The sequence below is a fragment of the Indicator indicator genome, chromosome 1 (assembly GCF_027791375.1).
Source record: "Indicator indicator isolate 239-I01 chromosome 1, UM_Iind_1.1, whole genome shotgun sequence".
In the NCBI taxonomy this organism is placed as follows: Eukaryota; Metazoa; Chordata; class Aves; order Piciformes; family Indicatoridae; genus Indicator; species Indicator indicator.
The window spans coordinates 34024714-34037948 of NC_072010.1; the positions used below are offsets into that span (position 1 = coordinate 34024714).

Consider the following 13235-nt stretch of genomic DNA (forward strand, 5'->3'; position numbering starts at 1 on the left):
CACTTGCAGCCCAAAAGGCCAACTATGTCCTGGGATGCATCAAAAGAAGTGTGACCAGATGATTTTCCCTCTTTGCTCTCATGAGAGCCCACCTATGTTCAGTTCTGGTGCCCCCAGCACATCGAGCTGTTGGAGTGAGTCCAGAGAAGGGCCACGAAGATGATCAGAGGGCTGAAGCACTTCCCCTGTGGGGCTATGCCGAGAGAGTTGGGGCTATTCAGCATGGACAAGAGAAGGCTGTGGGGAGACCTTATAGTGGCCTTCCAATGCCTTAAGGGGCCCTACAAGAAAACTGGCGAGGGACTTGTACATGGTATGAGCTGTTCAGGTAGCTGGTCGTGTAAGTTGAAGAGGTTTTGTCCAAGCAATGAATCCTGTACATTTCTTCATTTAGGGCACAGTTAGCATACAGGAAGTTGTGTTCACATTTTGTTTTGCTTTGTTAAGGCTGAAAAAGGAAAGGCAACATATAATATATTTCTTTCCTTCAACAATTATTATTAAGGCTTAATGGAAGCTGGAGTTCTGTATCTTGTTCTGGCTTTCCTGTTGCTTATGTTCTGTTTTCAAAAAGAAAACCAGCGTTGATAATCATTAAGAATAATCAGAAATGCCATTCAGTTGCTGATTAAATTAGTACTGAATACAGAAAGCATTTAGATTTTGTCCCTCTTCATTTAGTGGTGTGGACATTTGGATTGTACTTACTGTTCAAAATTGTTCCCCCTCTACTTCCTCATGTACCAGGAAAGCAGTTCACAAGATGATAAAACAAGCCTGTTCTTGAATAGATTGCAATCTAATTAGATGATGTACACATCAGGGAAAATCAGAAAGAAATGTGAATTAAAATGGGAATGAAGCATTCTATAAAGGTGCTAAATAATGTTGTAGATTATTTGAAAGAAGACCATGAGAAGATCTCTGGCAGCATTTAGTAAAAATGTTGATGTGAGCCTACAGTAAGTAGGCTATCACAAATACATTAAAAGAACTTAGAAACATAATGGCCTTTTGGCACAGCTGGTAATTTATTTCCCTGTCAGAAGAATGTAATTTCATCCTTTTTACTGCCTTTCTTTTAACTGAGAGATCAATCTAAATGAACTCTTTGGGCTCCCACAAGGAATTAATTTTATTCTTGAAGAATTTAGGAGGACAAATGATTGAGTCTTTTAAAAAGATATTTAAACAGGCATACTTTAATAGATTTACCCTTCTAAGATAATATTATTTTTATTATTTCATTGTGAAATTGAATTAAGTACTGAGAGTGAGATAACACCAGTCAGGAAAAAACTTGAAATAGCAAACAGTTGGCATTTTAGCTTTTCTAGAAATAAAGGACTTTAGTTTCTTACTCAAATTTGTGTAAAAATGGACAGCTTCCTCTGCAAGGGAAGAATGTACCATCCTAAACTGTTTGTTGTTTGGGTTTTTTTTAAGTGTTATGAAAGAAGAAAGAAACCAAATTCTAAGTGAGCTGAATTGGGTGAAATACTACTACTTTTTTGCCTAAGAAGTTCTGTGTGACAATGTGGAAAACTTGGAATGTATTTCTCTTTTCCTTGCTACAGTCATAGCAGTATTTGCACATATTAGAACAGCTATGGTCTTTAAATGTTTCCGCTTTCTGTCTTTACAAGTCATGCTAAAGAACCAGAATTTAAAAGCAATCAATGAACTGATTTTTTTCGAAGATATTTCTTCCGACAGACTCTATTGTAAAATTTTCATGTGCTTCCCTCCTTAGAACCACAATTGTCTTATCACTGGGAAAGTGAAGATCATATTTAGCCTGGCAGGGCTCTGGGTTGGAGGTTGTACTTAAAGGCAGAAAAAAGCCCTTAAGTACTCTACAAGTTTATCTAGACCTGTAGTCAGGAGATGTATCCAAAGCATTCCATTCATTACTTCTATCAGAGAATTAAGTTTATTTGTTCTTATGGCAAAAAAAATTTTTTTACAGTCACTGTAATTTTTGCATGCCCCAAATGATAAACCGTTAATAAAATGAGATACTAAACCACAGAACACTTACTGTTGTGACCAGTAAATATTTAGATTGCAACTGTGGCAAGGCTTAAATCAGCACTGCTTTTGCGCAACTATTTTCCTTTGTTACTAACATCCAAGCGAGGTAGCAATAACAGGGTCTATTGCAGTGGTCCTCTGCTTAGCAACATCTAAGTGTCGTCTGGTGACACACCTTCTGCGATTATTACACTGCATTATTCACATTTCTTCCAAGCAGGGAGTGATGAGCTTAATAACACCTGGAGTGTTTGAGATACTTCTGTATCGGTGCTGCTTGTTACTCTGGTGATGGCAAAATCAGAGATACGTCCTCCGGTGTAAAAATAGCAGCCTCAGTCAAAATGCACATGTTCTTGCAAATGTTTTTGTTGGCAGAAACAGGCAATCTGAGAGCGTGGAAGGTGGTTCAGTGCAGACCCAGTGTTAGAAACCATACAGAAGAGTTTTCATTTTCTTAAATTTTCATTGTTCAGCCATTTCTGTGATAATGACACTATCTATGTGACTGTTTCTATGAAGTCACAAACTGAGAACTCTGACATGAGGGTTTTGTGTACTGAATCGTAGAACGTTACAGGTTGGAAGGGACCTCTGGAGATCATCAGGTCCAAACCCCCTGCCAAAGCAGGATCACCTAGGCTAATCTGCACAGGAATGCATCCAGGAAGGTTTTGAAAGTCTCCAGAGAAGGAGAGTCCACAACACCCCTGGGCAGCCTGTTCCAGTGCTCCATCACCTTCACTGTAAAGAAGTTTCTCATGTTGAGGTGAAACCTTCTATGTTCAAGTTCATATCTGTTGTTCCTTGTTACTGAGACCGCTGAAAAGAGATTGGCCCCTTCCACTTGACACTCACCTCTCAGATATTTATACACATTGATGAGATCCCCTCTCGGTCTTCTCTTCTCCAGACTAAACAGCCCCAGGTCTCTCAGTTTATCTTCATAGAGGAGATGCTCAAGTCCTCTAATCATTCTCCTAGCTCTCCATTGGACTCTCTCCAGCAGATCCCTGTCTCTCTTGAACTAAGGAGCCCAAAATTTGACACAGTATTCCAGGTGTGGTCTCACTAGGGCAGAGTAGAGTGGGAGCAGAATCTCCTGAGACCTTCTAAAATGTAATAAAAAGTCACAATTGTCTTTCATTCCCTAATAATACTATTTTAAAATTAATAATGAAATAAAATTGCCAAAGGTGGACAAGTTTAAACCTGCCTTTTTTTTTTTTCCGTCACCAGTTTCAAATTTTTTTTGTTGTTTTGTAATGATACAGGTGCTCTGCTATGCATGATGGCTGTGTGCTGAAATGGAAAAGGTGTGATTGCAATGTTGGGCAGGGAGGTTTGGATTCGATTATCCCTTCTAACTCCTAACATTCTGTGATTCTGTCTCAGCTAAAAGGCAATACTGAAGAGCACAACATGGCAGCCTCTTTAAGTGCTTCAGTATGACCTGCAAATCACTTAAAAGAAAGTAAAAATGAGGCAGCACAATTTAGACTTTTTTTCCCCCCAATGTTGTTTTTTATTCTTAAGAAACAAACTATTAACTTAAAAAACTTGGGTCCCTTACTTTTAGATTGTAAATTTACTGACTTTATTTTGCCTGTATAAGGAAGAAATTTATCTCACTACTGTATTAGCTGCATCCTGAATTGCAGAATGCCTCTGGGACCTGTAACAAGCCTGTTTGTGTTTGAAACTACAGTTACTGCTAGAAGATTAAGTAATTTTATCCTTGGTAACAAGTGTTTACGATGTCAGTTAGGAGAATTTTTAACTAAGGGAATATTTTGCCTTCTAATTGCTTAATTTTCTTTTTGCTATTCATTAGTGCAGATATTTACTTCCCATTTTTTTATTTCAATTGTCCCACATGTCTGATGGAATAAAAATTGTCTAATATTTGCCTTCTGAAATGTTTTAATTCAGTTCAGCTCCAACACCAACACAGATGTTCTTTTCTCTCTAATTAGCATGTTTGTATTTCTGTTAAATTAAGTAACTGCAACAGTGCATATATAAATAACATACAGCAAGTATTAATGGCAAACTGGTTTGTCCTCTGAATGTTACCTGAGGCTGCAATAATTGCGAATTCATGATACTACATTCTGAATCCAGTCCAAGCTCAGCTCAGGCCTTTAGTATGTTCATATGAAAGAGAGTTCTGATTCTGTCTGCTTCAATAGTTGACTGGTAGCTATGCAAGTGCCCAGGAGGTCCAGTTTGATCCTTGCTACTGAGTCTATACTCACAGTATAGGAGGGTGACTTGGGACTTTGTTGCCATTTTTGTCATTACTTGTTTCTGAGGTGCAAGTAACTCATTTCAGAGAGTTTTTTTTCCAAAATAGGTTAGCATTTTCCACATTTTTTGTTTACCTGAAGAAGACTACCAGGCATATTCTGTACCACAGGTGAAACTGGAATAAACCTACTCTTCTTGGCCTTAAATTAATGCATAGTGCTTAAAGAACAAGCTCATCCAAGCACTTTTTTTTTTTACAGGTTTTCAATAGTACTAAAGAGCCTTCTGAATAGCTTTGGACTCTTCTTTCTGTTATATTGTGCCTTCTCAATGCGGTAGCTGGGACAAAGTTGTAGCTTGTCATGATGTAGGAATGTGGAGGGATGGAATCACAAAGCTTTGACTTGAACTTTGCTCCAGCTGCTGTTGCCAGCCAAGGATTTTATGTGGTACACCACAGCCTCTGTAAAGGCACATGATGTACTCTGAAGCAGTTAAGTCTAGGAGTTGGGCAATGATGACATGTTTATAATAGCTAAAATCTGGTGAGAGTGCCTTTTGTTTTGTGAATACTGCATGCGCCTTTAACAAAAATGTGTCACGTTCTGAAGTCAAGGTACATACTTAAAATGAAATAAAAGGAAGTGTGCAGAGAGTCTAGTGAGATGCACAAACACAAATGAGGAAAGGACAAGATGTGGTCATGGCACAGCTCCCATTGACTTTACTGTGTTACTTTGGTAACTGAGCTATTTCCCTTCCTCCAAAGTGGTCCTCCACCATGCTTGTGTTCTTTAAGCATTCTCTCAGAAGTGAGGTAGACTCTTTTTAATACTCTTACAGCTAACAGCATGGATAGAAATACACAAACCCAGCTATTTGGTCCTCTTTCTATTTCAACGGGGGGGGCGGGAGCGGAATCTAGTATTGTTATTTTGTAGTTGGAAAAATAATATTTGCAGGCTTGATTTTAAGAATCTATTCTAACCATAAATAGCATGTACACTTCCATTAGTGCACATGAAAGCCTTTTTTTTTTTTTTTTTACATTATACTAACCATTTCATTTGATATTAAGTGTGTTTTACATGGATTTAGTATGTTGGTGTATTTCATCTTTGTACTTAACCACAGCTGGCTGGAGTCACACTCTACAACAAATAGGATATGCAATCTGCTTGGGATTGGTACAGAAACTGCGTACAGACATTTGCCCAGTCATCTTTAGCTTCCTTCTTAGGGAAAAGTAAAGGAATCTGCTTCCATCAGGGATGTCCTGGGTTTGGAGCACAAAAGGAGTATTGCTCTTTAATCATCCATTTATGATTTTAAGTATCTGACTGCAGGTAGTAGGAAATACGTGGGATTAGAACTGACCTTGTGCAGTAGCATAGAATTTTACTCTGTTTCTGGTTCCTGTTGATGCTCCTGATACAGTTCCCAAAACTGCTTATTTCCTCCCAAATGGATGTGTTGAGTTCTTGGAAGAATGTGTTAGCACAATTTCATCCTATTTCAAAGCAGTGAAGAACTTTGTTACCAGGGGCAGTTTTCAGACATGGCTGGTGGTAGACACTGTGTTGCAGTTAAAAGAATGTGTTGGCAAGTATGGCATAACTTTAGGGACACAATCCTGTTTCTGGTTATTACTAATAAAATAGATAAATATTTTGCAAATATACATAAAACTAAATAAATATTATTAAACATTGTCTGGAATTCTTTGATGCAGATTGAAATTGTATTTGCCTATAAAAGAATTTGGAGAGTATTGAAATAGTTTGGACAGTTATCTTTTCTTTGTTTATAATACATAAATGCATACACATCTATATTAGATCTCAATATTATCTTTATTCACTGCAGGGTGTTGGGAAAAACAAGGTTGTTGACAGATTCCTTCACCTTTTAAACAGGCCCAGAGAGTATTTACAGCTGCACAGGTAAGAGTGTGTTACATTTCCATTCTTTGTGTTCATAGTCTCATTTCTCATGTCTGAAAACTTTTGTTTCTGAAGTGTAATTTGTTCGTTTGGGCAAAGGCCTATTATGGTAGGTGGAACACAGACCACAAAAGGGATTGCAAGAATCTAATGCAATTGCATTGCTTGCTATAAGAGGAATTGAAAGTCAGAGCATACTGATGTTAAACCATGCTCACTAACATAGGATTTTGCAGACATTTCTGGAGAGCTTTATCTAAACATAAGGTACTGTGTGAGCAAAAAAATTTAAAGGTATGTGTTTGAATATATTACTCACTAGATAAGAAACACTTTACATAGGAAGGGGAAAATTTTTGGTTTTTTTCCTTTTTTATTGGCATTTCTGTTAAGCACTTCTCACCCATAAATATATGGATTAGAATATTTATTTTTTTATAGGCAAGACAAAAACCAGACTTTCAGACAACAAATTGCAAACAATTAAAAAGCTCAAATAATGTCCAATTATCTGCCTGATTTTTATGACATTAATTTTAAAACAATAAATTGAAATAAAGGCTGAGTATGTCTAGAACAATCAGTTTCAACTCCACTGCACACTTTTTCAGATTGATTACTAATCTTTACCTCTCAGTCTTCAGCTTCCTAGCTTCATCACCCTGTCTCTTTCCATAATCACTGTTTTTTAAATAGTGCTAATAAAAATGTGCACCTTTGATATTTTGCCCTTTAACAACACAATCTCTGTAACACTTTCTCACTTTCTCCTCCAGCTTTTTGTCTTCAAATGTCTTGTGCATTTCTGACACATGGATAGTTCTGTCTCATTACTTTTCTATTGCTGTTTTCTTTTGTACTGCCTCTCTAGACTGCCATCAATTCTTTGCAAAATATCGCTTTTGTGACCTGCTGCTTTCAGGTTTGTGTTAACTTCCCTGCATTCTTCTCTGCTTGGAGCAGCCACACACTCCTTCTGGATAAAATAAAGTACCAATTTTGCAAATGTTCTGCAGGGAGTTGTGGTCAAGCAGAAAAGTACTTTAATAGATAGCTCACGACAATACTGTGTAAGCACAATGTTTGGGATGATGATGTAGCTGTAGAATGTGTTAGTTACAGCATGCTAGTTGACGTGATGCTATGGGGGAGGGGGTGGAAGTCTTTGTCTAGTCAAGGCAAACTTCTGTGGGCTATGTAAAGTACTATTTATGGTTACAGGGTTTTAGAGATCAATTGAAGTAGAAAATAATGAACAGTCCTATCCAGTTCTGCACACTTCATTCCTGAATCTAGAAAAATCCAAATTTCCTATTTTCTGGAAGCATTTTGAAATACCTTCTGAAAAACTCAGTCTATAGAAATATTGGTAAACCTTAATGGGCATTTAAACAATTACAGTACTTCTGAATTTCAAACCAAAATAAGAGCAAGTTTGCCAAAAAACTCCACCAAAACGCTTCACTACTAAGCTTTTAGATATTTTGTGGGGTTAAATACAGTCAGTAGTTTATGGCATACATGTATTTTATTAGAAAACATGCTAGAACATGCACTTAGTCTTTGATAGCCCTGAGTGTTTGTGCAGATTTCCTAGCTAGCTACCATCAGTGCTGTCAAGCATGCCAACTAAAAATATTTCTAAATAATACGGTGTTTAATGGTGCTCATACACCTGAACTGCAGATCTCAAGTAACTGAACATTCAAAATATGCTTTTTAGTTGATTATCTTGTCAGGGAAAGGAATAATTTTAATGTTGCCTGTGTGAAAAATGTGGAGGTGATTCAGTGTCAGATGAAGGTGGATATTCTCTGCCCTTTCAGAAATGCGTGTGACAGGTGGTACCTCATTAGTCCTTGGAATTTGGGTAGCAGGCTCTGTAGTTCCACTTCATCTAGTCTCTCTGGAAATGAGTGTGCACTTGTCAGCCTCATCCTGAGGCTCTGAGTATCCAGTCAGGTAGTGAATCTGTCAGAAAATGGCCAATGATGATATGAGTTCTTGAATTTGCCTGTATCAATTTACTTCATATAATTAGCTATAAAACAAGTACTGTGCTTGTATGTATAATAATGCCACTGTGGAATGGGTGTTGCAACTGTATCTGTTGTGAAGTAGAGAGAGTCTCAATTTTCATTAACATACACTTCTAGTCTTAATACATGGTCTTAAAAGAAAAAGGAAGAAAAGATTTACGTGTAATTTGTTCTCATCTGAAAACTCTAAGTTAGGCAACTAAAGAAAACTGGACAAATACTATGGAGAACTCACGGTGTCAACTGAAGACCTGTGAAAGATGCCACCTCTGTTGTACAGGGGTTGGATTGGCTCTAAGTCATGTAGCCCAAAAGAACTAGCAAGAGGAACCCTCTGAAATTATTACCTGCCATCATGAGTTCTGCTCCTAACGTTCAGATAGCAAACAAAAGCCTCTCTGTCTCGATAGTCCCTTTACAAAAAAATACTTGTGGAAAGAATGACTGTTTCCCAAGCAGCACATTTGCTCGCTTCAGGAAGGCACAACTTTAATTTTTCAGTGTCAGTACCTTTTGTTTGAAGTTTGATATGCATTGCATATCTTGATTTTTTTTTTTTTTTTTGAGATATTCAAAAGTTGTCTGGACACAGTCCTGGGCACCTTGACTCTGAGTGGCCTGGCTTGAGGAGTAGGGTTGAACCAGATCACCTGCAGTGGCCCTTTCAAACCTCAGCCATTCTGTGATTTACTAACAATTTCTGCAAGATAGCAGCTGGAAGACCAAATATGTAACTATAGAACCGTAGTTAAAATTGAGGGCATTAGAAACCATCTGCAGACTCAACATTGCTTTCGGAACAAAAGAAATAACACTTTGTGTAATGAGATTGTTTTGTAACTTCCAGAATGTTGTGGGTGTTATTTTTGTTTGTTTATTTCTTTTTGTGTTATGAGTGTAAATGACAGACAGTTAAGCAGGAATTTCTCTGGGGTGTTACATGGCTTCATGCTGTCTCAACCACTGATCACCTGTAGGGAATACAAAAAAATTACAGTCCACCATCTCCTCTGCAGTGTTCATCAAAGGCATTCCACTGCACAGCTCAAAATGTTGAAGCATTAAGACTAATGATCCTTCCCATTGCAATGGGAACTTTGTTAGTTTCAGCTCATGGGAGAACCAAATTCTCCCTCAGCTATTAGAGACATGGCCTCTCAAGTCATGATAAGTAAAACTAGTCAACCTCAATTCTAACATCTTCATACAAATCATAAAATGGTCTGGGTTGGAAGGGACCTCCAAAGGTCATCTTGTCAAACCCCCTCTTCAGTAAGCAGGAACATCCTCAGCTAGATCAGGTTTCCCAGTTATGTTGTGTAAGAACATTGCCATTGCTAACAGAAATAGAAGCTTTTGATGAGTAGACTGCAGTGTAATCTCCATCAATATTGTATTGGTGGTTTATGCATGGATTTTTCTGCTGCTGGGGCCTCAGCAAATCTGCAGAAGATATGAAATGATGAGATCTATGTAAGTGTTCTCCTTGTGTGTATTGAGAAAGTAATCTAGGAAATCAGTTTACTGTCATAAAAGAGAATACAAATCTTCATAAAGTAATATAGAAAAAGTGGGAGTGGTTTGTGGTGTGTGAGAGTCAATCTCTGTAATGTCAAAAAAAGATAAAGGTGCTTATAAATACAGTTTGATGCCTTTTAAGGAAAATAGACAACAAAGGAAGTTTTCTTGATTAGCTTTTATTTAAAAGAGATTATGCCTTTAAATTAGCCATATTAAATCTTGTTTCTACATATGATACCTTTTGTTACAAGTTGAGATAAGTGGTTTTTTATTCTTGTAGGTATTAACATGTATGCTAAAGCAGGCTTTGGTGTCAATTTGAGGTTTCATGACTGTCACTAGAATACTGCTATAGGAATTCCGTTTACCTGATAGTCTTACTATTTTATTTTAGAAGATACTACACTACCTTATCCTGTTTTTTCTTATGTTCCTTTTCAAGCATTTAACAATGGTATTACATTTTCCTGTCAAAGTTACTGTGTCTGTTCTTGTGACTGATGATTTGCAAGTGTGATACAGGGTCCGTTTTAAAAATTACTACATTTTATCTTGTGTCTTTTCTGGTTCCCTAATAAATTACGATAATCTGGTTACCTTTTCTTTCAAAAATTAACTGAGTTTACATATGTTATCCTTTTTAAAATAAAGGTAGTTTAGGTGTGATCTTTAACAATTAAATTAATGGAGAGCTTTGGGTTAGGAAAATTGCCTTATGGTGTTCCTACAAGCAATACTTACTACAAACCGTCCATTAATCTTTAGATGTTAATTTTCTTTCCCTCTTTTTCGGCACACATAATCAGTGTAAAATTCAATTACCTGTTTCTCCTATTGAGACCATTTAAAACTACCCTTTCAGGTTTATTTTCTTCAGATCTTTAGAATTGTAATTAGAAAAGTTGTTTCAGAAGGAATAACTTCTTTGCTGAAGACACAGATCTACCTGATATGTAGAATTACAGTGTCCTTTTTCTCAGAACTGCATTTGATAATCTTCTCTTGAAAGAATATAGAACCATAGAAAACAATTTAAATGCTGATATGGCTCTGCAGGTCTGTTTTCAATAATGTACAACCCAGAAAGGCTCTCTCTGGAGCAGACTTGTTGAAACAAGTGCCTCTTAAGTTGCACTGGTTTGTTAGAGGAAGATGTTGAAAATAATCATAGAATCATGGAATTGTCAGGGTTGGAAAGGACCTCAAGGATCATCTAGTTCCAACTGTCCCTGCCATGGGCAGGGACACCTCACACTAGATCACGTTGCTTGGACCCACGTGTTGCCTGGCCTTCAAAACTTCCAGGGATGGGACTTCTACCACTTCTCTGGGCAACCTGTTCCAGTTTCTCAGCACCCTCATAGTGAAAAACTTCTTTCTAAAATCCAATCTGATTCCACCCACTTCTAGTTTTGCTCCATTCTGTCTAGTCCTGCGTGTGTTGTGTTTGTGTGTTGGTGGCCACAATAAAATAGTCTAGGTAGCTTTTCCTAATGCTTTTGAGTCACAAATGTATATGTCTAGAATATTTTCTTCTAATGTTCTACTGTAACTTTATAGTGTATGCTTCATTATGCAGCTTAGGTTTGGAAATAAATTCTAAGATGATTTTTGTTATGAAGATATATATTGTGAAGTGCTGAATATATTGGCTAGCAATGTAGTCTTTATGTTTTTTTGCTTCTTCTTGTTTTTCCCACTTTTCTTAAATACATTTTCAATCAGTGCACATTGCAGTGCGAAGCTTCCTAGAGTCTGTGCAAGTTAATGGTCTCCTGTTTCCATTGTTAGCTTTTCATAAGCTCCCTGACTAGTTCTTCTATTGTCAGATTCCAGGTGTTGGAGAGCTACTTCATTTGCCTTTTTGTAGGAATTGATTTCAGGCTGAATATCCTGCTGTGTGGCTGTTACAGAGAGAAATAGCTTAAGTTAGTGTACTCTGTTGTTTCATTTTCTTCTAAAGCTGAAGTAACAGTTTCTTGTTGTTTACTCGGTGAAATGTATTCTTATACATAATAAGGAGCTTTAGAACGTTGTGTTTCTTCCTTTATGGATTTTACAATAAGGTTGAGTGAATTTCTTACGTTATAACAAATTATATGAAAATGTTGCATCTTGTTTTGAAAGATCACATATATTCTGCAACCAGATTAAAGTGTATAACCTGAATTAAACATATCATTCCCTTTGGCCTTTGTTCTGCCACCTGCAGTCATACTGAGCAATGAGTACCTTTGTATTTCAAATAATTTATTGGATTTTAAACAAATATATGTCCTGCTGAGTAGTTATAATGGCCTAGTAGGAAAAAATAACAGGGGGGGGAAATATAATTGTCATTGCATACAGATGAGTTAAAAAGGCTCTACAGTGTCATTTTAACAGAGAAATGAGACAGCTAGTTGGCTTTTCACATATTTCAGAGTTTCCTGAATGTAGTGATCAGATCTTGCAATGCAATGGCTATATGATGGGTTTGCTGTAGAAATGAATTTGTAATTGTCAAAGTCATGTAGATTCTTTGTGTAAAGATGGCCTACTCTTCATCAGGATAATTCATGAGTGGATTAGCTAACTAATCAACAGCTTCAAATGGTCTTTGACCTAATTATTTTTCAAAGAAATGGAAGAATAACAATTAATAGAGCATGTATTTTGTGTCTCTGCTTTTTTCTTTCAACTACCATAAAGTTCTATTGGGAGATTAAGAGGAAGACCAAACTTGAATCTGATTTATCTAGGTTTATTACAGTGAGCAACAAGCTATAAATCACAAAGGTGTCTTCCATAGATATTCTTGCCCTTTCAACCTCAGTGTAAACGCATACAAAAGCCAGGACAGTATTCTTCAGCACTTGTAATAAATTACTGGGAGTAATTCCAATGAGTATAGGTATTTTTTATGTTAACTGAGGTCCTGACACTGTGTCCTGTATCTGGGTGTAAGCCTCCCTGGGGACTCAAGTCTTAAACTAAAGCATTGAAATACTTTTCCATTTTCATAGGTTAGATGCTAGTGGGTAAATAATGGATCAAATTCTGTTTTTCTGTTCTAGGAAGGGTAAGTGTCAAAACATATCATTAATATTTGCAGATGTGTCCTGTACACAGTATTAATGCTTTTAATGAAGAATTTAGTGCACTAATTTAGTTACTCTAAAGAAGCATCTTTCAAACAAGGGGTCCTCCAGGTGAAATAACACAAATTTCAGGATAAGAGGAACATGCTTTGTTGCTTAATTTTCCCCCCCTGGCTGGTTTCAGCTCTTTTGTCTACCACAGGTTATCCAGAATGCTTGTAGATTTGCTTTCTTTCCATCCTTACCTCCCATCCTGCCTTATTTCAAGGTCTATCTGGAGGTGTACAATTCTTCCAAATATTTCCAAATTTTTATTTGAGAGAGATAGTGTCTACCTTGAACAGAATAAGAAATGCTGAACTCACTGA

At 37.0% G+C, this 13235-nt stretch overlaps 1 protein-coding gene across 1 annotated transcript in view; it reads left to right on the top strand.

Annotated features, from left to right (window-relative positions):
* Positions 1–13235, top strand: part of VWA8 (von Willebrand factor A domain containing 8) — a 176075-nt gene that overhangs the window by 71294 nt on the left and 91546 nt on the right. The window contains exon 20 of the mRNA XM_054399196.1: positions 6151–6227. Within this exon, the coding sequence (XP_054255171.1) occupies positions 6151–6227 (77 nt within the window). The remainder of the gene's footprint in view (positions 1–6150; positions 6228–13235) is intronic.